This window comes from Aedes aegypti, chromosome 3 (assembly GCF_002204515.2).
Source record: "Aedes aegypti strain LVP_AGWG chromosome 3, AaegL5.0 Primary Assembly, whole genome shotgun sequence".
Lineage (NCBI taxonomy): Eukaryota > Metazoa > Arthropoda > Insecta > Diptera > Culicidae > Aedes > Aedes aegypti.
This window is the reverse complement of record NC_035109.1, coordinates 236,608,961-236,635,734: the sequence shown is the minus strand read 5'-3', so window position 1 is coordinate 236,635,734 and position 26,774 is coordinate 236,608,961. Positions and strand designations below refer to the sequence as shown.

At 39.7% G+C, this 26,774-nt stretch overlaps 2 protein-coding genes across 2 annotated transcripts; both read left to right on the top strand.

Moving 5' to 3' along the window:
• Positions 1-1,336: 1,336 nt before the first annotated feature.
• On the top strand, positions 1,337-3,592 carry LOC5571180. The gene is made up of 5 exons (XM_001653428.2): positions 1,337-1,445; positions 1,513-1,662; positions 1,756-2,028; positions 2,085-2,344; positions 3,076-3,592. The coding sequence occupies exons 1-5, from the start codon at positions 1,382-1,384 to the stop codon at positions 3,502-3,504; spliced, it is 1,176 nt and encodes a 391-aa protein (XP_001653478.2). The 5' UTR covers positions 1,337-1,381; the 3' UTR covers positions 3,505-3,592.
• A 748-nt stretch (positions 3,593-4,340) lies between these two features.
• Positions 4,341-25,686, top strand: LOC5571179. The gene is made up of 5 exons (XM_021850342.1): positions 4,341-4,503; positions 4,727-4,866; positions 24,066-24,525; positions 24,603-24,862; positions 24,921-25,686. Exons 1-5 carry the CDS (start codon positions 4,470-4,472, stop codon positions 25,431-25,433), a joined length of 1,407 nt encoding a protein of 468 aa, XP_021706034.1. The 5' UTR covers positions 4,341-4,469; the 3' UTR covers positions 25,434-25,686.
• The last annotated feature ends 1,088 nt before the right edge of the window (positions 25,687-26,774 follow it).

Here is a 26,774-nt window from a genome sequence, read left to right as displayed (position 1 = left end):
TGTTATTGTTCGATTATAGTATACATGCTGATTGGAAAAATGTGCATTTGTAAGGTTCAAATTGGCACGTAACTATAGCTTGGCATTACGTTTGCTGGAATTTGAATTCAAACGGCTGTTTTGGTGTTATGAAATAGAAGTGGCCGTTTTGCCCTACGAGTTGATTAAAGCTTAAGTCCTTCAATACGCTTTTTAAGGATAAATTCAACACTTTTTTCGCATGGAATAAAAACTATGGGATCGGTGATAGTTTCAAAAGTTTTGTTGTTTATCGACCTGAAAAATGGCCTAGAAAACAACACAAAATTACAACGAAATCAGCGAAAAACGTTTTTTCGAGTTTTTCACGATTTTTGCCAAGAAAACACTTAACAATATATGTAGAGAAGCATTTTAATACATTTTCCATTATCTCGGGTGAAAAACAGCGTCCCAAAGCACGTCGTTCGTTTAAAACAAGGGTGGCGCGTTTTACCCCAACGGCGCATTTCCTACCATGTACACAACGCTGATAGGACCGGTAGTCCTCTACAGGCATGAAGCGCGGACGATGCTCGAGGAAGACCTGCAAGCACTTGGATTCATCGAACCCCGGGTTTTTAGGACGATCTTTGCCGGTGTCCAGAAGGTGGCCAAAACCGGAAGGATACGATGGGCAGAGCATGATGCAAGAATGTTAGACAGCAATCCTGCAAAGATGGTGTTCGCTTCGGATCTGGTTGGTACAACAAAGCGTGGAGCACAGCGAGCTAGGTGGGCGGATCAAGTGCGTATCGATTTGGCGAGCGTGGGGCAGAACCGAGGCCGCGAACCGAGTATTGTGGCGTGAAAATGTTGATTCAGTGTTATCTGTTTAGATGTTAACTAAATAAATTTAATAAAATTAATAATATTTTTCAAATGATTGGGATGTCTGGCTTTTAAAGGTCTATTACAGAATTTTGCTAAAAATGTGTACCTCTTTCTAAATCCTTGATTTTATACTGTTAAGCTGGGTCAATACGGACCATCTATCCTGAGAGGTTTAAATTGAAGCATGTTTGTAAAACATTCAATTGGCCTAATATGGAAATAATCTTGAGACTTTTCGCGGGCTGCACAAAATGATGTCGAGGGCTGGATGCAGCCCGCGTCCAGTACGTTGGGCAGCCCTGTCTTATACAGATGAATATCTCGCAGAGTAATTCAATATTTATAGTTTTAAGACAGCATTAAATTAATGCCATCTGTTTCAATTAAGTAGGTAGGTTTACTTCACTGCTCTTGAACTGATTGCTATCAGATAAAGTGCATCCCACGGCTTATCGCCATGCACCTAGTATAAAGCATGGCGATTTGGAATAATTGTGCATTCATTGCAGTTGACATACACCTGATCGCAATGCTGCTAATTAATACACTAGTGTTAGTTTTACTGTTCTCGCTGATACAGTTAGGTCATTCAAGTAAGACAATTGTTGTGCAATCCTCTTTCGCCAGATTTTAATAATTTTGTTTCATAAATATTCAAAGAATGCCACGTGAATCTTCAGTGCCATTTAGCACCGTTGGAGCCACTGTTCATCAAGGATGGTAAGCTGTGGGCACCGGATGGACCGGAGCTCACCTGGGAAGAACAGGAAAGCACGATAGTTGCTTGTGCCAAAGTAAACTTTGTGAATGGTAGGTTTATCTCGAGTTGTAGAATTGTCTGACGGGAGAGTTCCCATTGATTGATCAATTCACAATCAAAATCTAATCAGTGATGTTCTTCAGCAAACAACAATACAACATCGTTAACATGCGTATCAGGACAGGATTTTCTAGTAGAAGGAACAACGGTGAACTCGTCAGAACTGCAATGTTCTGGTAGAATGACTGGAGAGGCCGAGGAAGCTGGAGAAAAGTGTGGAACCAGCGGAACATTGTTGAAGTTAGGGTTTAATGTTGAGGATGTAGGATTTCTGACATACATTGAGTCGTGTTACGATAGGCCACAAGCATCGGTCATCTATACGAGGCATATCATTCCTGGAAAGGCGATTGCACGTAGGTTATATGGAATTTCAATAGATCTAGATCTATAAATGATAAAATCCTTGCAGATTCTATCAAAGAATCTTATCGACCGTCATTCAAAGTTGCTGGAACATCCTCTCATGTGAACCCGGCTACTTCTTACACTCAGCAAGCTCAGTTGACTAGATTAACCGAGTTGTTAGGCTCTGAAGAACAAGCCAAAAAGTTCATCTCGGGTGGATCATACTATATGGCTCGTGGACATCTGGCTCCCGATGCGGATGGCATTTACAGATCTTGGCAATGGGCGACCTTCTTCTATGTGAACGTTGCTCCGCAATGGCAGGTATGTATGAACAATTAGCCCACAGAGAAACAGACGTAATACTTAGAACAATTTCATTAAAAATCCGTTGTCTATTTTACACCATCATCCCTAAGTATCCAAATAGTACTTTAATTCACCCTTCGTTCTAATATAGTGCTATTGTACAGCTAAAATGCAGTATAATAGCTCTATTAGGAAAATAAGACGAATTAGTAGGCTAATGGATGCTTCACGTCACGTTACAAATGCGGTTGTATGGAACAAGGCCAACAGAAGGCGCTAGTGTAGAACGTTGAGGCCCAAACGCATTGATAGCGGAACGGCCAAGGAAAGCAGAACCGGTTCGAGATCATCTGATTCATTATGACCGAACCGGTTCTGCGTTCGTTGCCGTTCCGCTATTAGGGATGGTACACAAATTATGTTAAATTTCAAGTTTTTCGACCTCTTTTCCCCTTTGTCACACTTTTTGTATAAGTCCTCCGAAACTTTTGTAAGGATTGTCACGCTTGGCTTGACCCCCTCCCCCCATAAAAACGTGATGTAATTTGTGCATGACCCCTTATTGCATTTGGACCTTTAAACACGATGGAAAACTCTGCTCTGCTTGTGAGATATGCAACATAGGAAATTTGAATTGATCTTTTAAAGTGTGGTCGACGGTAATTTTCTTCAGTATTACGTCTGTTTGTCTGTGTTCTACCTATATTTCATTTCAATGAATACTCAGCAGAAAATTCACTCAACAGGTTGTCAACGCTGGTAATTGGTTAGTAGTTGAAAATTTGTCTCGTGCTAAAGCAGCCCAGCTACAGGAGGACGTAGTTGTGTATGATGGAGTGCACGATATTATGTCGTTGCCCCATGTCGATGGTCAATTGGTACCGATAACACTTGAGGCTGGCGGCATTCGAGCTCCGAAGTGGTATTGGAAGATAATCGTATCGCCCATTACAAGTGCTGGTATCGCATTCGTCACCAATAACGATCCGTTCCGAACTAACATAGCGGTCGATGAATTTCTGTGTGAAGATGTCTGTGCAAAGTACGGCTGGAGTGAAGAGAGGTTTAAGGATTTTACCCGTGGATACACTTACTGCTGTACGGTGGAAAACTTGAAAGATGCTATTGCGGATATCCCAAGAGATTTGAAAGTTAATCAAGTCTTACATAAATGAGATTACCAAACAGGAAATAAAATATTGTTAACAGCACAGTACTAAAATAACGTAATAAAGACGTTTAAACACTATCGAAATTGAAAAATCATTTCAAATTGCTTATGTTATTGCACTGTTCACATCAAATCGAACAGCACCCTTTAAAGGTGTGATACTTAGAAGTGTGACGACAAAGTGCAATTTTGTGATCTGACAGCATTTTGGCATAGAGAAATGTCATTCATAGCCACGTGACAGACAAAATTGGTAGGACTTTGTCTTTAGGAACATGTTTTGTTTTGGTTATCGAGCTTCCACCACAACCAAACGGCGGGCATGATTGCCAACTTTGTAATATTGCTCATTACTTCCATTTAAAAAATTTCAAGCAAGAAAAAAGTTTAATCAAGGAAGTGCACCGAAATTCCATCTTTCAAAGCAACATGTCATACAAACCTCATTGCATAGTTTTCCTTCGTCTTTGACGTTTCACACTAGCGCCTTCTACAAGCTTAATGTTACGTCTGTTCGTCTTTGTGAACAACATACCATTAATAATGGTCAAATTTCGCAGAAGATGGTCTTCGTGATTCTTTTTTAAATATAAATGAGAAATGTCTTAAAAAATGTTTGCTGATGTTGTGTACCGCACAGCTACTTAGATAATAACCATTATTATTGCCTATGCATCAAGTTATGAACGGAAACATAGCCTGTCAGAAGACAGATTCGCCATATGTCGTCATGAAGATAAGCGGTTATCGGCTAAAATAAAAAAAGTGCTTCACAGATCTATTATCTAAAAAGTATATGCGCTCTTATCGGCACTAAAAGGCAATCAAATGGGCTTTTGATAAGGCAATTCGGGTTAGATCCGCAGTCAGTTGTCACGAATATGATACTACGGTGTGGGAGCACATTTTGAGTTCATAGCAAGGAATATAATTTAATTTATAAATCGAACAAAAATAAACTAGTTCAATATGGCGGCTAGTGAATCAATTAGGCAATGCAGGGGTGAGTTAATCCGATTGTGCAGAATGAATGAAATAATCCGAGATCATGTTCCTTTTAATTGAACACGAATCAACACCGGAGAGCATCGGTAGAAATCGACTGGTATCAATTTGATCAGATACAGTAAAAACAAAGAAAATAAATCATGGTGGTTCCGATTGGCAATTACTTTCAACCAAGTGCTTTTATTACGTTTTCTTTTCATTATACCTGCTGCCAATAGATGTTATCTTAAACAACAAACTGGTGACCTTTCTGAGTGTGGCACTTTTTGCCTTCATGATAACGACCATTGCGCTGGCCAGTTCCAACCAAAGCAAGAAAAACGCCATTCAGGAGTGCCAAGCAGAACTTTCGGATTCGGTAAGTTGGTGGGAGACGATTCTCTCAGTTAGGTTACGGATTTTGGTCACGGGACCTTGATATGATTATGTGATGATGAGCCCAGATGAAATCATAGAATCACCACAGATAAATAGACGTAACACTTAGATCAAATTCCGTTACAATCAATCGCCCAGTGTACACCATCATCATCTGGTTGCACGAAATGCTTGATGCGCGCACCTCTGGGTGTTAGGTTTAAAACATAGCAAATCTGAAATGATCGTTAAATTAGCGGTCGATGAAAATGTCTTCAATGTTACGTCTGTTTGTCTATAGAATCACTTTCTGTGTGAGTAATTCACAGTAAGAAAACGTGAGTTGTTTGTTTTGTGATAAGTGTTATGAAACCAATTGAAACATTGCAACTCAGTGCTGGGAATGCTAATAGCAGGTAATTGTTAGTATGAGCATACGCATAGAGCATAGAAGACTGTACAAATCGAAGTTGTGATTTCGTGATTGACCAGAACAATCGAAGTTGCACAAAGATACAATAAATGGGGCTTGTATAAGGTAACCATTATCAATGTGCACAATCTGCAAGCTCTAAATTTAAAAGTCAGTGTGGTGTTCCTCTATTTCCAGATGCACAGTTACGCGTTCTATAATCTTTTAGAGCTCGATACTCTATGCTGTTACTTCCGGTTTCCACTCTACAGAATCAACATTCAATGAATCTCCCTCTGAACCGCACTCCTTGCTATACTGTCACATTCACACTCTCAATCCAAACTACTCAATTGCTATCTAGTACAACCTGAAGGTGAAACAGTTTGGAACCTAACTTCTAAGATTGCACTGGAACTTCAAAGGCACTAATCTCGCGAAAGAAGCATCCAACGACAGTGTACTTTTTATTTTGGCTTTGTGCACTAGTAGAAAGCTTAAAATAAGAAGATCAGGAATGTTTGCTACTATTTCTCCAGTTTTGTGCCTTTGAAAACGCGAGTGACAAAATCCACGATGCATCGCGGTTGTTCTTTATCGTGCGATCATAGCAACAACGATTAACCTTTTGTCGTTAAGATATCAGAACAAACTACGCTCCGCGAATAATGCATCGATCTGTGTGTGGGCTAGCGATTAAGTTTTCGCGAGCCATAGTTTTATCATTCTGAGGATTGTTCCATTGTTATCTGTTGATTTCCCTTCGAATGTATTGTTTGTGATTCTAAAATCATTCGGGAATGGTTTTAAAGAAAAATAATAGCGCGAATGCGCCATGATTCAAGTTGATCGCTACTTGTAACAACCAGTGTTGCCACATTTTTTCCAATTCTCATCTGTGTTTTTGGCTGAAAAAACCTTTTTTATCTTAAGGTGAAACATCTCAGAATCCAGAGATGGCTGGCACAATGGCCGACTTGTGTCCCTACTCACGTTTTCAAAGGCACTAAACTAGAGAAATAGTTGGAGAAACTGATCTTCTTATTTTAAGCTTTCTGCTAGTGCACAAAGCCAAAATAAAAAGTGCACAGTTGTTGGATGCTTTATTCGCGAGATTTGTACCTTTAAAGTTTTAGTGCAATCTTAGAAGTTGATTCAAAACTGTTTCACCTTAAGTCAAGCCCCAAAAATCTTGGTAAAAATCTGTGATGCAAAAAATTCAAATTTTTAATGTTTTTGATCAGAAAGAACCTTTGCAAACATATTTCGGCTGTTCTTGGCATGTCAAAAAAAAAATAATTTGGACTTATTCTTCTAGATGTGAAATTGAGATGCATAATTATTGTTTCTAAAAAATTAAAATTCTTAAGTTTTTAGGGAAACTAATAGTATTTCTGATTTAAATCTTCCAAAACCGTGTCCTTAACTCGTGAAATACCTTGAAACCTTAAAAATCTGTGATCTGTGATCACAGATATGGGATGGTACACAAATTATGTCACGCTAAATTTCAACTTTTTTGACCCCTTTGTCACGTTTTTTGTACGAGTCCTCCGAAATTTTTGTAAGGCTTGTCACGCTTGGCTTGACCCCCCCCCCTCGGAGCGTGACGTAATTTGTGCATGACCCCTATCTGTAGGCAAGAACAGAAAAAAATCTGTGTAATTACAGATAAATCTGTGTATGTGGCATCCCTGGTAACAACATCCGATAAACTCTTTGTCCTACGACAAACATTGTTTCGGATGCTCCTTATGTCAGTACAATGCGCGCGTGGTGAGGTTTTCAAATCATGCTGCTGCAAGAGCCACGGCCCTCTTGGACCGTTTGAATACCGTGTTGTTTGTCGCTAGAGACGATTATTTTCCATCCTTGGTCACAAGTCGGCCATGGTGACGACCATCTTTGAATTCCGAGATGTTTCACCTTAATGACAAGGGTTATACATCGTTTCAAGGTGAAACTATTTACTGACGGCTGCTTGTTAATGCAAGGCACCACAGTCAGTAACGGTGCCAACGGTCACCGAGGAAGCGAAGAAATGTTAGTTAGACAACCATTGCATCTAGAGGCCGAGTATACCTCTGCATTTTCACATTTATCATAAAAATTATTTTGGGAAAATCATGTTGTTGAACACTAATATCATCTGACTTTTGATGAAAATGCAAGAAAGACTGACTTCCGACTCATGGCAGTATAACTCGATATGGAGATACGGAATATCGAGTTATGGAGACTTGACTTCTAATTTTGTAATTGATTGTGTTATCACGTACTTTGAACACAAGAAATGTAGAGACTTTTTCCCGGATTCTAGTAGCTGCCGCTAAGGGCATAGCTAAGTTTTCGATTTTACATACTCTCTACTTTCTTACAATGGCGCATTGCATCGTCGTTTGATTTTTTTACAGGCTTGAGACTTCACTACGAAAGACACAATGGAGAAAGTGGAGTCAAAAATGTCTACGTTCAAATCCTAAGAATAATTCCTGATAGGAAGTGGTTGCGGTCTATATAATCATCGATTTTGTCCTAGTCATGAAGAGATCCGAAATCACATAGGGATCCTCATTGTACACAATTGTTAACAAATTGAAAAATTTCTAAGATTCTCTAAGATAGCGGCTGTCCTTCTTCAGTCTCAAGCCTGAGGCTAAATAAGGGTGGGATTATTAATACGTTGTAATTTAGTTTAAATTTTCACCTCTATGGTTTCGCATTATTCGTATTATACAGTGTATTCTGTGCTTTTCGCCTTTGGCGACTTTTAAGAGATACCGAACTGATTTTTTCGCTGCTGGTCTTTTTCGTTCTGAGATTACGAAAAGCTTAATCCAGCCTAGTTTGGGTAGTGGCTACGGTTAGGATAGCTTAGTTAGACCAATCTTCAGCATAGAACATCAGCAACGATCAATCTTTGTAGACTCATGCAAATGGTACAGTTCCAATGGCGCAAAAACCTTACTTTTGTGAACTTTTATCTAGGTTACCTTGGGGACCCAGTTTTTGTTACTTACAGAAACATGAAATGGCAAACTCGCGTGCCATACTTCGTGCATGCGTGCTCGTAAATAGCGCTGACGTTGCTACACTCATTTCTGAGATGTATGTGCTGTCACAATTGATATTTCTGTTGGTGACCTCAATAGGAAATACATCTTTCGTTTTGTGGTGTATTTACCACATGATGAACCATCCCCAATGGATGATTTCAAACGAGTTGTCGTTCACTGCCTATGAAAAGGCCTTCTGCTGATTGTGGGCAGTGATGCTGATACTCATCACATCATCTGGAGCAGCTCAGATATCAATTTGAGAAGCTCCAGTTTGATGGAGTGCTTAAGTAGTTCAAATCTTGGATTACTTATTTTAGGGAATCGCCCAACCTTCATGGTATCTGCTAGAGAGGAAGTGTTAGACATAATGCTCTGCTTGAACAGAATCAGTCACGAGTTGACGAATTGGCATGTATCAGATGATGAATCATTATCTGATCATCGCTACATCTCTATATGAGCATTGCAGACATGTAGACTTTGCATTTATTCTATTCTATTCTATTCTATTCTATTCTAAGTGCTTGCACAGCCAATAATGAAAAGCATCCTGGAAATACTAGAACATCTTCTGGTACTTTCTTGTCAGTATTAATATTTGTAGCATATCTGAAATATTATACAGATATTAAAATGGCCAGGCCCACTGTGCAGACTTCGGGTTTAAGGTAGTTCAAAAATTTACGGCAATCAGATTATTCACGTATAAATAATATGATTGACGAAAATTTTCAAATGTTTGAGGAAGGAACGGGGACAACCGTACCAACCGTTTCAATACAGAGATAAAGACAAAATCGTTGGGAGTGGCTTCGCTAAGAATGTTGATGCGCACTCCGTTTCTAGTCCTTTTCCGTTTCCTGGGATGGGACACGGGTATTTTTTCCTCATGTCCTAGCTATAAAGCCTAGGCTAAAGCGCCATTACTCGCTCTCTGAAACGAGAAGAAAACTCATTCTGACCTCTCTCCCGCAGTAGTCAGAGATATTAATAAAAAGACATTATTTGTGATAATATGTCATGACTTTAACTAAGATTTTCAAACGTAGTGGAACTGTTTATATAATTCAACTGCACTTAATTGTGTAAAATATAAAGAATATAGAACTAACTGTAGTTTGTAAAACTATTTTGTATGAAAGGTAGATGACAAGTTTTTTTTATGGCGAGTTTGTATTACCTTCGTGTAACGAAAAACTAAGGAGACTCGTGGACTTGTTTGTGGAGGGCAAAAGAGATAACTACAGATGAAGCAGGAACGAACTCACCAGAACAAATCCAAGCTGTAAAATGATCGCAATCAATGCTGGTTGCTTACTCTTCCTCGCCGACATCGGAGCATATAGGGAGCTGGATCCTATTCTCGGGACTTTTGATTCACCTCGACAGTGGGGTTTTTTGAAATTGCTTCTTATTGCAGTTTCAGACAATTCGGCCAAGAAAAACTTGCCATGCCAACCTATGTTGTAATTTTTCACTGTTTTCATCAGCCGAGAGCTGAAAAATTCTGATAAGTACAAGCGAAACTAAACACGGCCAAGAAAACTTTTCACGATAAAAACGACAATTTAATTGCTGGTTTTTTTTTGCTCCCTTCATCTTTGTCGTACAAGTAATCAGTCATTATGACCACGCGTCTCACACAGATTCTGTCAAAATTCTTCTATCTCTATTCCCCGACACAATGAAGAAAATCAATTTTCTCACGCTTAGGTACTAGCTAACTTTTTGTTCCTATCACTTGAATGTTTAGAAGCATCTTCTCACAAAGGTTCACTGCACTACACGGTATCACCAGGCAAACTATCAATTTTCTACAAAACACTTCCCGGGTGGCATAGCACCATCATCCATTTCAACACTTCATCGGCCGAATCCAAAATATCGCGGAATCACATGCAGACTTTGCATTTATTATACTCCACAAACTGGGAATTGGTTGTGACCAAATTATATAAATTCTCTCCGTCCATTGGAAATCCTAGTGATTTGAATGTTTCCACTTCCGGTGAATTGGGACACAATCGTCCTTGTTTCGAGTGAATCCCACAATTGCTTGTCACTTTGTTCCTCACAACTCCCTTCGCGGGAGGAGTTGACGTCTGGCTATTTGTAATGGAATATGTCAGATAGTCAGGCTGCTTTTGAAGCTCTTGCTTCGGCCAACTCAAGTCTAAGCTTGTTATAGCACGTCGAACTCAATTTGAGGAACTGAATTCAGTGAACTCTGTGAAACTTATATGGGTCCTTGCTATTCATCCATTGCACATTAGTCCCAAAGCCATATCTAGGAAGACAAAAATGATTGTGCCTAAACCGTCAATTTTAGATATACGGTGTCTTTGGCAAAGTTTCTCCATATTTTTCAGACATTTTTCACAGAGATGTGAAATTAGGGTGGCCCACATGGTTTACGAGATCAGCACATAAACTTTTTTGCTGACGCATTTAGGACTACACAATGTTCTACAATGTTTTAGAACAACCGATTTGGAGCAACTTTGCCGAAGAACTCAAATTTCTATCTCCTATGGTTCGTGAGTTATGATTTTTTTTAACAAAAAAGTTAGGGTGGTACTGAAAAATCGGGTTTTTCTTGATAACTTTTTATACGATAATTTCTCGCAAAAACTTTGTTCCGAGCACTTTTGGAACTTTTAAATGCGCAACTTTTTGTCGAAAAAACTTTTGTTCTATCTCTTATGGTTACAGAGTTAACAGAAATTTTCTTCGAAAAAAATGTTGTTTTCAAATGCCGATATCTCCGAAAGGCGCAAACGGATTTTCAATCTTTTGTCGGCATTAGAAAGATTATCTTTTAATTCTGTTTATGGTGTAAAAACTGTGAGGACGTTTTTTGTTTGAAAAGATTGATAAAATTTTGAAAATAATATGTTTTTTAACCGAAAATTGTTCATAACTTGAAAAATACTCGAGATAGCTCTTTGGTGCCTTCAGCAAAAATGTGCAAAATTGAAAGTTCTGAAAGTACTTCATACAAAATATTCATAGAAAATCAACGCTTTAAGATATATTCACCATAAATTGAATTTTATATGGTGAAGAAAGCGAACAAAGAGATATTTGCTAGAACAATCGAAATAACTGTATGTAAAGTCATTTAAAATTGAATTATCATGTATTGATATCGATCATAGTAAGCGGAATCTGAGGAGTTGAAAAGAAGAAAATTATTTGCTGAAGCAGTTTTCGAGTGATCAAGACCCACCTTCTGGTTCGTTACCTTAGACAAGTATTTGGGATTTATATCTGGTTCAAATTCAAGATTCATACATTCTTCAACAGGCGAATGCTGCCCTGACTAATTCGTTGTGGCAGATTTATTGGATTTGATTGAATTGAATGGGATAAGTTGGAAGCCCAGATAGAACAATTGCAGATACTTCTATATTTCAATGGGAGGATATCACGGGAAGTAAGGTTTTGGTAATTTGAAGGAATTCTTCAAAGTATACGTTTTGTTATCCTTTTGGGTTGATAATATAATAAACGGGACCGGTATTGAACGCATGACCTTCTGCTTAGTAAGCCGAAGCGGTAGCAATTTATAACCAACCACGGCATAGGTTAGCGGGACAAACATTATGTCGCGAGAAATAACAAGACTTCGTTCATGGATTAATGTTCCTTTGATCACTGTTAACGTTCAACGCGCCATCATCGTAATCATCGTCATCATTGAAACTTCAAAAGCAGTTTTTCTGTTCGAAAACAAAAATTATTCGATTAAAATTTGTTCACTGTGTTTCGATTGGAGGATAGAATACAGTGAACACATTTTCCTAAAAAAAAAATTCTTGATTTTGAACGAAAAAACTGCTTTTGAAAATTCTGAAATCATGCTGCCCCCTTAAAACTGCTTCAGCAACTAACTTTCCCTAACTCCTAAGATTTCGCTTACTGTGATTGATCTTATTTCATTACATATATTTCCAATTTTAAATGATTTTACATACAGTTATTCCAGTTGTTCCAGCAAATATCTCTTTTTTCGCTTTCTTTATCATATAAAATTCGGTTTATGGTGAATATATCTTAAAGCATTGATTTTCTATGAATAGTTTGTATGAAGTACTTTCAGAACTTTCAATTTTGCACATTTTTGCTGAAGGCACCAAAGACCTATCTCGAATATGTTTCATGTTATGGACAATTTTCGGTTAAAAAACATATTATTTTCAAAATTTTTTCGAAGAAAATTTCTGATTACTCTGTAACCATAAGAGATAGAACAAAAGTTTTTTCGGCAAAAAGTTGCACAATCAAAAGTTCTAAAAGTGCTCAGAACAAAGTTTTCGCGAGAAATTATCGTATAAAAAGTTATCAAGATAAAAACGATTTTTCAGTACCACCCTAATTTTTTTGTTAAAAAAATCATAACTCACGAACCATAGAAGATAGAAATTTGGGTTCTTCGGCAAAGTTGCTCCAAATCGGTTGTTCTAAAACATTGTAGAACATTGTGTAGTCCTAAATGCGTCAGCAAAAAAGTTTATGTGCTGATCTCGTAAACTATGTGGGCCACCCTAATTTCACATCTCTGAAAAAAATGTCTGAAAAATATGAAGAAACTATGCCGAAGACACCATATATCTAAGATTGACGGTTTAGGCGCAATCATTTTTGTCTTCCTAGATATGGCTTTGGGACCAATGTGAATGGAGCATCGCATGACTTCATTGGATCTCAGGCAGCTATTCCAATTTCGAAGTGCTGGGTGAAGCTTCAGAAATTCTTGGGCGGCAACTCAGCACCAGCAATATTGGAATAATTTTGAGTCATGTCGTCAAACAATTGGCGCGGTAAATGGCTGGGCATGGCGTACCATTGGTACCTCGCGTACCTGCAGGAATAAAATAGACCCCTTTGTGCGGTCCTTAGCCTCTTGCCCAGCAACTCCTATCCCTACCTCCTCGTGGTACTGGCCGGGGTACGAGTAACCTAGGGGAAGATCGGGTAACCAACCCCCGGTGGGAACTTTGGTCGTATGCTGACAGGGAAGGGGGGGTTTGCTTTTGCTTTTGCCTTTGCAAACCTGGAGCGTCTGTACTCCACGTTAGGAGTGGCTCACAACAGCGTCTGTTCCCCATGTCAGGGGCGGCTGATCATCGTCCGAGTGCCAGAGAAGGACTCTAAGCTAAACTGCGCACTATGGCCCTCCGAACATTTAGGGGGAATGGTCCTCCGGAAATCTAGGGGGTTGGGTGTCAGGCCCTGCAAGCCAGCCGTAAAAACACATCAGCACAGGAACGTCAACGAGAGAATACGGACCGGAACAATCGGCAAAGACCACAGCGACGAAAATGGACTAGCGATTGGAAGCTCGGTACGTGGAACTGCAAATCTCTCAACTTCATTGGAAGTACTCGCATACTCTCCGATGTACTGAAGACCCGCGGTTTCGACATCGTAGCGCTGCAGGAGGTGTGCTGGACAGGAGCATTGGTGCGAACGTTTAGAGGTAATCATACCATCTACCAGAGCTGCGGCAACACACGCGAGCTGGGAACAGCTTTTATAGTGATGGGTGATATGCAAAGGCGCGTGATCGGGTGGTGGCCGAGAACACAGGCACAGAAGGTCAGGACAGCGAAGGCGATGGCTACGTCAGCACAGCGGACAGCGGAAATCAACCAGCTCCCACGATGGGGGAAGTTAAGGATGCCATTCAACAGCTCAAGAACAACAAAGCTGCTGGCAAGGATGGTATCGGAGCCGAACTCATCAAGATGGGCCCGGACAGGTTGGCCGCTTGTCTGCATCGGCTGATAGTCAGAATCTGGGAAACGGAACAGCTACCGGAGGAGTGGAAGCAAGGCGTTATATGCCCTATCTGCAAAAAGGGCGACAAACTGGAGTGTGAAAATTATCGTGCAATCACCATCCTAAACGCCGCCTATAAAGTGCTATCCCAGATTCTCTTCCGTCGTCTATCACCTATAGCAAACGAGTTCGTGGGAAGTTATCAAGCAGGTTTCATCGACGGCCGCTCGACAACGGACCAGATCTTTTCCGTGCGGCAAATCCTCCAGAAATGCCGTGAGTACCAGGTCCCTACGCACCATTTGTTCATCGATTTCAAGGCGGCATACGATAGTATCGACCGCATAGAGCTATGGAAAATCATGGACGAGAACAGCTTTCCCGGGAAGCTCACAAGATTGATCAGAGCAACGATGGACGGTGTGCAAAACTGCGTGAAGATCTCGGGCGAACACTCCAGTTCGTTCGAGTCTCGGCGGTGACTACGACAGGGCGACGGACTTTCGTGCCTGTTATTCAATATTGCGCTTGAAGGTGTCATGCGGAGAGCCGGACTTAACAGTCGAGGCACGATTTTCACGAGATCCGGACAATTTGTTTGCTTCGCGGACGACATGGATATTATTGGGAGAAAATTTGAAACGGTGGCAGATTTGTTCACCCGCCTGAAACGCGAAGCAACAAGAGTCGGGCTAATGGTGAATGCGTCGAAAACAAAGTACATGCTGGTTGGCGGAACTGAGCGCGACAGGACCCGCCTAGGAAGCAGTGTTACGATAGACGGGGATACCTTCGAGGTGGTGGACGAGTTCGTCTACCTCGGATCCTTGTTGACGGCTGACAACAATGTTAGTCGGGAAATACGAAGGCGCATCATCAGCGGGAGTCGTGCCTACTATGGGCTCCAGAAGAAACTGCGGTCAAGAAAGATTCACCCCCGCACCAAATGCACGATGTACAAAACGCTCATAAGACCGGTAGTCCTCTATGGGCATGAAGCGTGGACTATGCTCGAGGAGGACTTGCAAGCTCTTGGGGTTTTCGAACGCCGAGTGCTAAGGACGATCTTCGGCGGCGTGCAGGAGAACGGCGTGTGGCGGCGAAGGATGAACTACGAGCTCGCTCAACTCTACGGCGAACCCAGTATCGTGAAGATAGCTAAAGCTGGAAGGATACGCTGGGCAGGGCATGTTGCAAGAATGCCGGACAACAACCCTGTAAAGATGGTGTTCGCCACGAATCCGGTCGGAACAAGAAGGCGTGGGGCGCAGCGAGCTAGGTGGATTGACCAGGTACACCAGGACCTGGAGAGCGTGGGTCACAGTCGAGGATGGAGAGAAGCGGCCATGAACCGAGGGAATTGGCGAAATATTGTTGGCGAGGCTTTATCAAGATAATTGATGTAAAGCCAAATAAGTAAGTAAATAAGTAAGTAAGTAAGTCGTCAAACAAAATTGTACATTACTGAGTCATCCCAAAGGTGGCTAAGTATTTAACAAATCTGTCAAAGCAGAATTGCAGTCTCTTGGTTACAACCTTGACTGACCACTGCCGACTCAACTATCACATGGCTTATCATCTGTTATGTAACTATCCAATCTTCGCGTAATTGCGATTCCAATTACTTGGTTAACATATATTAAGTGAAACTGAATCTTCAGGACATTCTGTTATTCTTAACTCGCTGTGGTAATGAGCTATAGGCTCGCTTTACGCTCATGCGTTTTGCAGTGCCGTGCCCTTTTTAGAGCGCTGTTGGAACCCATTGTGGTATGGAGCTACATGCTCTCAATTCGCTTATGCAATTTTCCCTCTTTAAGGGACCTACTCCTATTTTTTCCCATCTCTCCCTTCCCTTTCCTCTCCCATCGGGTAGATGATGAAATAGGCTCAAATATGGTGAAGGCACAAATCTCTCAAATGGCGGGGAACGTGCCTCTGGAGCCGGCCTTCTGATATATGGTACCTGATAGGATTGCTCCGATCAATCTTTAGCATGGAAGAACAACAACGATCAATATGTACAGACTCATGCAAAATGCACAGTCCAAGTGGCGCTAGTTGAAGAACCTTACTTTCCTACTACTTTCGGTAAACATGAAATAGCGAACACGCGTGTAATGCCTCATGCATGCGTTCTCGTTAATAAAGCAATCGATGCTACTCTGGTTGATGAGCCATCCCCAACGGATGATTTCAAATGTGTTGTCGTACACTGTGTAGAAAAAGGCCTTCCGCAGATTGTGCGCAGTGATGCCAATGCTCATCAAATCATCTGGGCAGCTCAGATATTAATTTAAGAGGCTCCAGTCTGATGGGATTCTTAAGAAGTACAGATGTTGGAATGCTTAATATAGGCAATTGCCCAACATTCATGGTATCTACTAGAGAAGAAGTGTTAGCGTTATGTCTCTGCTGGAACAGAATCAGTCACGAGTTGACGAATTGGCATGTTTCAGATGAGGAATCATTACACAGTGTAACAAAAATGACATTTTTGCGTGTCTAAAGGATCCAATTATGTGTCTTTTGTACATTTGGGGTTGCATAATCTAATGTTATTCTCAGGAATGTTCCTGCACGTCACAATTTTTAGCTACTGGTCACCAAAGTTGTATGAAACATTAGTTTCATTGACGTTTGCATAAAATTTTAAGTTTGATAAACCAAAAATGTTTTTTTTTGATTTAATTCACCAAGCATGCCATTAAATTTATTTTTTTACTTTCCGATATAATTTGGTGAAAATACATTACTTATCTAAAACATCAAAATAGTTATTTATTCAACAAGTTGCAAAATGAGGCCCGCCAAATTGGATAAATACAACGAGTGCTGAAAAAATCGAGTTTTGCAACGAATTGCATACAACATTTTATGCTATTTGGAAAAAATCCGTTTCAACTGGATGAACTCTAAAAGCACAAAGAAACATTTCAAGAGAACCCACTTGGGCATACAGCCATGCGTAGTTTCAATTTAGTTTTTTTTTTTTAATTTCTTTATTAGTATCATTCCAAACATTACATTCATTTCTTATATCTAGGTGTTCTGTGTTATTAGACAACACTATCATCCTAATTTGGTAAAACAAATTTAAGATTTAATTAACATTTTGTTAACAACATATTACATTTCATTTGCCGTAGCAGTTCAGTTTTTTTACAGGTGAGTTGATTTCACCTGCTTATAAGAGAAAAAAAAACGTTTTTAATATACTTAACCTAACTTAACCTAATCATATAACGCATTAATCGTGGCAATAGAAGATTGTAACGATTTTTGCCTGAAATTATTTATTTTTTTATTTGACATTTGTTCCAATGTTTCAACATTGGATATTCTATGTAACTCATTGGTACTATACCAGGGAGGAAGTCTCAGAATCATTTTCAAAATTTTATTTTGAATTCTCTGCAGAGCTTTCTTCCTGGTATTACAACAGCTAGTCCATATTGGTACAGCATACAACATGGCTGGCCTGAAAATTTGTTTGAATATCAAAAGCTTGTTCTTAAGACAAAGTTTTGATTTTCTATTAATAAGGGATAGAGACATTTTACATATTTATTACATTTGGCTTGAATACCCTCAATGTGATTTTTGAAAGTTAAATTCTTATCTAGCATGAGCCCTAGATACTTAACTTCATCTGACCAATTCATTGGAACCCCTCTCATCGTGACAACATGTCTACTTGAAGGTTTCAAATAAAGAGCTTTTGGTTTATGTGGGAATATTATTAGTTGAGTTTTGGAAGCATTAGGAGAAATCTTCCATTTTTGCAAGTATGAAGAAAAAATATCCAAACTTTTTTGCAATCGACTACAGATGACACGCAGGCTTCGTCCTTTGGCGGAGAGGCCTGTGTCATCCGCAAACAAAGATTTTTGACATCCCTGAGGTAACTCAGGTCCCAAAATGCTGCCTTGAGGAACACCAGCTCTTACAGGAAGTCTTTCAGATCTAGAGTTCTGATAATTAACCTGAAGTGTACGATTTGACAGATAACTTTGAATTATTCTAACAATGTATGTTGTAAAATTAAAGTTTTTTAATTTTACAATCAAACCTTCATGCCAAACACTGTCGAATGCTTTTTCTATGTCCAGAAGAGCAAGACCAGTAGAATAGCCTTCAGATTTGTTGGAACGGATCAAATTTGTTACACGTAAAGTTGATGAGTGGTCGAATGTCCATGGCGGAATCCGAACTGTTCATTGGCAAAAATTGAATTTTCGTTGATGTGGGCCATCATTCTGTTCAAAATAACCTTTTCAAAAAGTTTACTGATGGAGTAAAGCAAACTGATTGGACGATAGCTAGAAGCTTCTGCAGGATTTTTGTCTGGTTTTAAAATTGGAACAACCTTAGCATTTTTCCATTTGTCAGGAAAATATGCTAATTGAAAACATTTGTTAAATATATCAACTAAAAATGATAAGCTACTTTCTGGAAGTTTCTTGATGAGGATGTAGAAAATTCCATCATCGCCAGGAGCTTTCATATTTTTGAATTTTTTAATAATAGTTCTCACTTCTTCCAAATCAGTCTCCCAGGCATTTTCGAAAACGTTCTCTTGATTGAGAATATTTTCGAACTCCTGAGTAACTTCATTTTCAATTGGACTAGTAAGTCCTAAATTAAAATTGTGCGCACTTTCAAACTGCATAGCAAGTTTTTGAGCTTTTTCGCAATTAGTAATAATTTGTTTTCCTCTTTCAATGCCGGTATTGGCTTCTGAGGTTTTTTCAAGAATTTAGATAATTTCCAAAAGGGCTTAGAGCCAGCGTCCAATTGAGAAATTTTATTTTCAAAATTTTTGTTTCTTAATTGAGCAAAACGTTTCTTGATTTCTTTCTGCAAATCCTGCCATATAATTTTCATAGCAGGATCGCGAGTGCGTTGAAATTGTCTTCTCCTCACGTTTTTAAGACGGATCAAGAGTTTAAGATCATCGTCTATAATCACGGATTCAAATTTTACTTCACATTTTGGAATTGCAATGCTCCGGGCTTCAACAATGGAATTTGTTAAAGTTTCAAGAGCATTGTCAATATCAAGTTTAGTTTCTAAAGAAATGTTAACATCAAGATTAGAGTCAACATACGTTTTATATATATTCCAGTCGGCTCGTAAATAATTGAAAGTGGAGCTGATAGGATTGAGAATCGCTTCTTGGGATATTTGAAATGTAACAGGGACATGATCAGAATCAAAATCAGCATGAGTAATTAGTTGGCTACAAAGATGACTAGAGTCGGTTAAGACCAAATCAATCGTAGATGGATTTCTAGAAGAGGAAAATCATGTGGGGCTATCAGGGTATTGAATTGAGAAATATCCTGAAGAGCACTCATCAAATAAAATTCTGCCGTTGGAATTACTTTAAGAATTATTCCATGACCGATGTTTGGCATTAAAGTCACCAATGACAAATTTTTTTGACTTATTGCGAGTCAGTTTACGCAAGTCAGTTTGGAGCAAATTAACTTGCTGTTCAGAGCATTGAAAAGGCAAATAGGCAGCTATGAAAGTATATTTACCAAACTGTGTTTCAACAGAAACACCTAAAGTTTCAAAAACTTTAGTTTCAAATGATGAAAACAGTTGATTTTTTATACGCCTATGAATGATGATTGTGTGGATTTCTGCTATACTAGGAATCAGCCAGCAACATGGCCTCGGGACGATCACCGAAAACACGTCTTACCTTCTCAACGTTACGAATCCAAAAGGTGGTGAGTGATGGTTATGCACTCTGTCGTTGACGGAAACGCATTGCCGCTGAGTTCAGTTAGGGATGTCGACTGGTTATCGACTTGATGTACGCAGCCTAATCTTTAAGCTGTTGCTACACTTTCATATGTGGTAAGTGTGCACCACACAGATTGCAACTCCCCCACATGCCCCATCAAGGCGATCATTACGATAAACAAAAAAGTTAGGATCTGTTTTGAGTTTAGATCCAGGTTTTAAATACGTTTCGGTAATAACTGCTATATGCACGTTATTAACCGTAAGAAAATTAAACAGCTCGTCCTCTTTACCATTCAGAGAACGAGCATTCCAGTTTAAAATATTTAAATTATTATTTGGATCCATTAGAAAAACGTAATCCAATAACAATTTGATTTGTAAATTTTACACCTACTTGGACTGCTTCAGTCATAGTGGTGGCTTTGAACATTGCATCAATCATTAGATTCAAGTGTTCAGTTAGAAAATTAAAATCAGAGGCAGACATGTCATGTGATTTCCCATTAGAATTTCCGGTAGACGAAGAAGCGGAGTTACCTGTGGCGGTAGGATTTTTTCCATTTGATTTGAAACAAGTAGAATGGGTACCCATGGATCGAACAGGGGAGGAGTTCGAATTTCCTGCTACGATATCGGCAAAGGATTTACCGTGGGTAGATACATTCGAAATTGAAAGATTCGAACGGCTACCCGACGGATTAAAATTAGTTTGTGAATGAGCATGATTATGATCTTCTTGATGGGTATGATTCATGATCAAGCGATCGTTAACTGAAAAATGAGCATTGTTCGATACTCTACCAGGCAAATTCCGGAAACGACCGTCATCGTAACGGATATTATCTTTCATCTGCCTGGCACGAGCCTCAATGACCCTTTTGCGTGAAGGACAATTCCAAAAATTGAACTTATGGTTAGCCCCGCAATTACAGCATATGAATTTGGTGGTATCTTCCTTCACTGGACAGACGTCCTTAGCGTGAGAAGAACCTCCGCAAATCATGCATTTAGCATCCATGCGACAATTTTTTGTACCATGACCCCACTTTTGGCACCGACGGCACTGAGTGGGGTTCTGGTAATTTCCTCCAGGTTTCTGGAAATGTTCCCATGTCACACGGACATCAAACAAAAGTTTTGCTTTTTCTAAAGCTTTAATATTATTTAGTTCTATTTTGTTAAAGTGAACTAAATAATATTCTTGAGAAAGCCCTTTCCGAACAATGCCAGATTGGGTTCTCTTTTTCATAATGATTACTTGGACTGGGGAAAATCCAAGTATATCATTTATTCCATTTTTGATCTCTTCAGGTGATTTATAGTCACTTGAGATACCTTTCAAGACAACTTTGAACAAACGTTCAGTTTTGTCGTCACAAGTAAAAAAATTGTGCTTCTTCTCTTCAAGATGTTTGAGAAGAAGTTCACGATCTTTAAGAGTTTCCGGCAAAACGCGACAGTCTCCTTTCTTTGCGATTTGGAAGGAAACCTTGATTCCCCTAATGGAGTTCAAGATCTCCTGCCTAAATCCCGCAAATTCGGAACAACTGACCACGATAGGCGGCACTCTTTGCTTCCTCACTTGAATCAAAGAGCCTGGGCTAAAGGCTGCTTCGATTTGGTGTTCGGAAAATTTGTCTAGAGCATCGAACTGATTGCTCATTTCAATACAATTATTCATTTCACCCTTGGAAGAAAGTTCGCATTCCGGAGAAACGTCCTTTCTTCCATTCTTGCCACGTTTAGTGACAGTTTTAAATCCCACTTTTTTGGAAGGCAGTTGTGAATGCAGAGATTCACCCTTCCTTTTATTTGTTGTTGCAACCATGTTTAGTGAATAAGAAGACGTGACCTTCGAGAGGTTTTTTTTTCCCCAAGACGGTGTCCAAGAAGGATTACCACCGCTAGCTTTCGCCAACGGGTCCAACGAAAAATCGAAGGCACGGGTCCAAACAAGGATCGTAAAGGGATCAATAGTAGAAAAAGTAGTACTGAAAAGTACTGTTTTAGTAGCACTGAAAAGTATCGTTTTTAATTTTAGCACTGAAAAGTACTGATTTATTGCTTTAGGTAGTTTTTAAGAAAACTTCCAAGAGCAGAGAGAATTCGTGTACGCACAGCACGAAAGTACGATGCGCACTCTATTTTTTTTTTTTTCAATTTAGTATTTTTCAATAACGTAGGCTGTGATACAGTAGTACCCATGAATGTCACAAATTTTCTCGCTCCTATCGGTGTCATGCAGATCTATATTCCCTATTGGAAGAATGAACAGGTAAGAAAGCACAGACAGTTGCTGACTACTAATGCTGGACGATCTGATTCCACGTCAGTTGCCAACCTGTGTCGGAATCAGATCGCACAACGGATGTAGATTCTAGTGAAGGACTCGCCTTGTAAACCTAATGGAAAGTTACTTCACTCGAGTCAAGAATTGCCACCTCGCTATACGACAGAATCTGATGCAATAGGGCGATATTCTAACCTGAAAAGGCAATAGATGGCTCTTTTTCAGTGGTAGTAAAAACGAAATCCTGAAGCAAAGAAAGCTCTACGGAAGATGAACTAAACACAAAAAGTTATGTATTCACTTTACACTTGATTTCTAATCTCTACTTTTTTGATCCAGTTTCCAAATTGAAAGTAATTTACGTTTTTCATTATTTTCCATACTTTTTGACAGTTCTCGACTACCATTCTTCCATGCACTTGTGTTGAAAGTTTGAGAAATTTGAGAATCCAGCGTAGCGTGATCAGTGGGAGGAATACAAACAACAGTGTCGTCGCTCGCCGGCCGGTGAAAGAAACTGAATGATCGAAAGGTTGTTGCCTGTACTTTTTGCCGCTGGCGCCAACTGTTAGCGATTAAGAACGAAATAAACAGTCGTTACCCTATTGTGCTTATTCTGTGCGAGACGAGTCGGTGAGGTGTCGACTCGCTTCCATTTGATTAACATAAGTCGCCTCAAGCCACTCTAGGTGAGCACGACTCGTCTCGACTCACACGCCGCGCAGAATAAGCATGGCATGAAGAGACTGGGCTATTCGGTTGACGCCTACCAAAACAATACTGAAAATTGCTACTTTTCAGCACCGAAAAGAGTGCTGAAAAGTAGCACGTTTCAGCACTGTTTCTTTCGGTAGGAAAAGTAGGCCGTTATGATGATCAACTTCTCAATGAAAAGTTGATTGATTTGCAACGGAATTGCAAAAAATAACTTTTTAAAATCGAAATTTTTAAGAACTTCGTTAACATGAAGTTTGAATTCAGTGACAAATTTAGCAAATAAATTGCAAATAAATTGGAGCCGATATAGTCAAATTGTGCATTTTCAACAGCCAATATCTCAAAAGCTAGATGTGCTATGATATTTTTGAAAACGACAATGGATTCAGCAACCCTTGATTAAGTAAGTAGAGGTTTTTTGGTTCCTGAGACAAAAAACGTGTTCCGCAGTGATGTGGATGATGCCATTGATACTAAAACATCCTACATTATGGAAGCTTTTGATGAAGCATGTCCTCTGTGATCTGTGAAGATTATAAGAGGTATCCCATGGTGAAATTCCGATCTGATTAGACTCAGGAAACAATGTAGAAGGAGTTGGAACAGACGTCGTTCAGCTGGATCAGAGTCATTCAAGTCGCATACAGCAATGCATTAGCATTGCAATGCTTACAAGACTCTTCGATCTGCTGAACGACCCGGCCGGAAAAAAATATTTTCCAGTTTGAGTGAAGTCAGTCGGCTGGAAAAAATCCTTGCAGAATCTAAGGATTTCCAAGTGAACAGAGTTCGATTACATAAAAGTGACATTATTTCTTCTGATGAAGAAGTTTTAGAATGTTTATTCAATACACATTTCCCTGGATGTGTGGACGTAGTATCTATGGATGAACCAAATGTCTTTGAATGTAGTAGCGAGTGTCTGGCTTCTTTCTCGCAGTAGGTATCGTAACTACTGCATCCATTCAATGGGCAGTTAATAGTTTTGCTCCTTTTAAATCTTGAGAAGCAGATAGGATTTATCAATATAGAAATCGCCTGAAAGCGAGAAAGCCTCGAGTATTATTTCTTTTATTTTTTGATATCAGTTCCATTTGTATGTGATTTGTGCTTTACTGTGCTATTTATGTGACCGACATCATTGTACTATTGTTTATAAATATAATACTTATTTTCAGACTCCAAGGTGCTCGGTGAACCCAACAAAAGATCTGCCACAAAACGAACCGGTTTATTTGAGACATGACGGTAAATCATACCATCTGTGGTATCCCAGTGCATTGGTGTTGAAATGGAACACAACCTCCGAGGAAACAGCCCTTCTCTGTTCAGGGGCAAACAATGTTCTGGAACAGACTAATAAGCCGCTCAATGTTAAGACTTGTTCTAAAGGACAGGAATTTCTGGTGGAAGGGGCGACAACAGCAATCAGTGCCAAAGATCTTAAATGCAAGGACTCTGTAGACGGAGAATGTGCCCCCAATGTTGAACCATGTGCAAATAATCGAGGTGTTCTTAACAAACTGGGTTTCAACGCCGGAACTGGTGGATTTATTACTTACATTGATAGCTGTTTCGATGCAGATAGATCATCAGTTTTGTATACCAGGCACATACTACCGGGTGCAGCTATAGCAAGTAAGAAATCTCGAACATATTTCCACTTCGGGCTTATCCACAAACCGCATCTCTTATTACCTGTCACTTTCTTTCAGACGCCGTGGTAGCTGATGCTTACCAGACATGGAGACCTGATGGAATAGGCAACAAAATCGATGCTGACGCTTTGTACACTCAAACAACACAATTTGAACGATTTGAAGCCTTATTGGGTTCCAAGGCGCAAGCTGAAAAGTACATAGAACCAGGGAAAACTTTCCTGAACAGAGGCCATCTAACCCCACGAGGTGACGGAATCTTTCAAACCTGGAAACATGCAACGTTCTTCTATACGAATGCAATACCCCAATGGAATGCAAGTGTTCAGATAACTTACTTTAATATACGTAACTAATTTTACGGTTTTCGTTCAGGTAATTAATGAAGGTAATTGGAACAATATCGAGCAACGGGTCAGGATCGTTGCGTCGTTGCTTCAAGAGGATGTGCTGGTGATTCAAGGATCGTTTGGCGTGTTGTCTCTGCCAAACGACGCAAATCAATCAATAGCCATTTCGTTGTCGGCGGCCGGACTGGATGTGCCATTGTGGATGTGGAAGATCCTCAAATCCCCAAGCAAAAACGCCGGAATAGCTTTCGTAACATTGAATAACCCTTACGAAACTAAAAAACCAGACGAGCTGTTGTGCACTAATGTTTGTGAGCGATATGGCTGGACTGAACAGGACTACAATAATTTCACGGCGGGATTCACCTATTGTTGCGATCCAAATGATCTGGTTCGAATGGTTCCTCATATCCCTTATGAAGGATTGGTCAAAGAAGTTCTTACCCCCTCAATGTTGTCTTCTAGTGCGAAAAGATTGTCCGCATGGTATCACTTGATACTGGTGGTTGGATTGGTGCATCTGCTGAGAATGGTGTGATTTTTCGGAGTATTCAACTCATATATTTAAATAGAATCTAGGATACTCGACTGGAATGATTTTAACTGTGATTTTATGGCTTTCTCAGTCTAGGGAAATCAAAACGGAAAGTTTTGTTTTGCCCTTTAAAAAGGGGAAAACAAAATTTTCCGTTTTGATTTCCCTAGACTGAGAAAGCCATAAAATCACAGTTTAAATAGAATTCTTTACGGTGCTAGGCGAGTAAATAAACGTAATCGTAGGATAAACTCAACTATTCGTTTAGATTCTTTTATTCGATGATTGAGTATGACTTCCTTTTTAGAACCAATTATAGACATTGCTATAAAACGCTTTAACATTTTTCGCTTTGATATTTCAAATTTAAATAAACATTGCACTGAGGAAATATATATTTTGCCTCTTGCACCAAAATACCGCTATTTACTTAATTAAGGATTGCTGCTGCTGGAGGGGAAACCACCAGGTGACCAGTCAGCGTATAGCGCTATCTGTCTACTATACACGACGGCCATGTTGTTGAAGAGTTTGTTCCTCAACAGGCTAGCACCATAATCGGAAGGTACGGACGGCCTGTCTAACAACCAGTTTGGATTCAGGAAAGATAAATCTACTCTGGACGCTATCCAATCAGTCGTTTAGACAGCTGAGGTGGCAATCGAGCATAAAAGGAGTGGCATCTGTTACTACGCGGTTGTCACTTCTGGAAGAAAGTGTTCAACAAATAAGCTGGGAAGCGATAGCCCACGCACTTCACCGCCTCCAGATGCCGGTGCAGTTGTGTAAGCTTCTATAAAGCTATTTTTATGGTAGGATTCTACTGTATTACACATATAATGGGCAGAAAAGCGTTCGAATTACCGCGGGAGTACCTCAACCCAAGCAACCAATAGTTCGGATTACACATAAGCAGCGAACTCATAAGATCACTTTTGGTATAAATCTAGTTTCTGTGAAACTTTTTCGTTGAGAGAACACCACGGAATTTGATTCTCGAAAGAGTGACTCGTGAACTTGTCAACAACTAGAAAGTTCAGTACAATTTTGAATTGAACTTCTTTCTTACTTGAAAAAATATCATTCTCCTAGAAACCTAAACGAACTTTATGTAAACTGTGAAGTTCGGTTAATTACTTAAAAAGTGATCTGATTAAGCCAAAACAAGCCCTTTTATCCAAACTTTTGGTTGCTTGGGATGGTTAAATCCTGGGCCCGATGTTCTGGAATGCGATGTACGATGATGTACTAAGGCTGCACCTTCCCGAGCAGAAGAAAATAACTTCTGAATACCAAACTAAGGTATTCCATACCAGATAATATCCAATACTTACAACCTGAATG

Excerpts from the sequence above, each read along its gene's own strand:
- LOC5571179 (XM_021850342.1), top strand. The coding sequence starts at position 4,470 with ATGGCGGCTAGTGAATCAATTAGGCAATGCAGGG. Across the intron at positions 4,504-4,726 it reads ATCAATTAGGCAATGCAGGG|ATGTTATCTTAAACAACAAA; the intron begins GTGAGTTAATCC and ends TGCTGCCAATAG. Across the intron at positions 24,526-24,602 it reads ACCGGGTGCAGCTATAGCAA|ACGCCGTGGTAGCTGATGCT; the intron begins GTAAGAAATCTC and ends ACTTTCTTTCAG.
- LOC5571180 (XM_001653428.2), top strand. The coding sequence starts at position 1,382 with ATGCTGCTAATTAATACACTAGTGTTAGTTTTACTGTTCTCGCTGATA. Across the intron at positions 1,446-1,512 it reads GATACAGTTAGGTCATTCAA|AATGCCACGTGAATCTTCAG; the intron begins GTAAGACAATTG and ends AAATATTCAAAG. Across the intron at positions 1,663-1,755 it reads CAAAGTAAACTTTGTGAATG|CAAACAACAATACAACATCG; the intron begins GTAGGTTTATCT and ends GATGTTCTTCAG.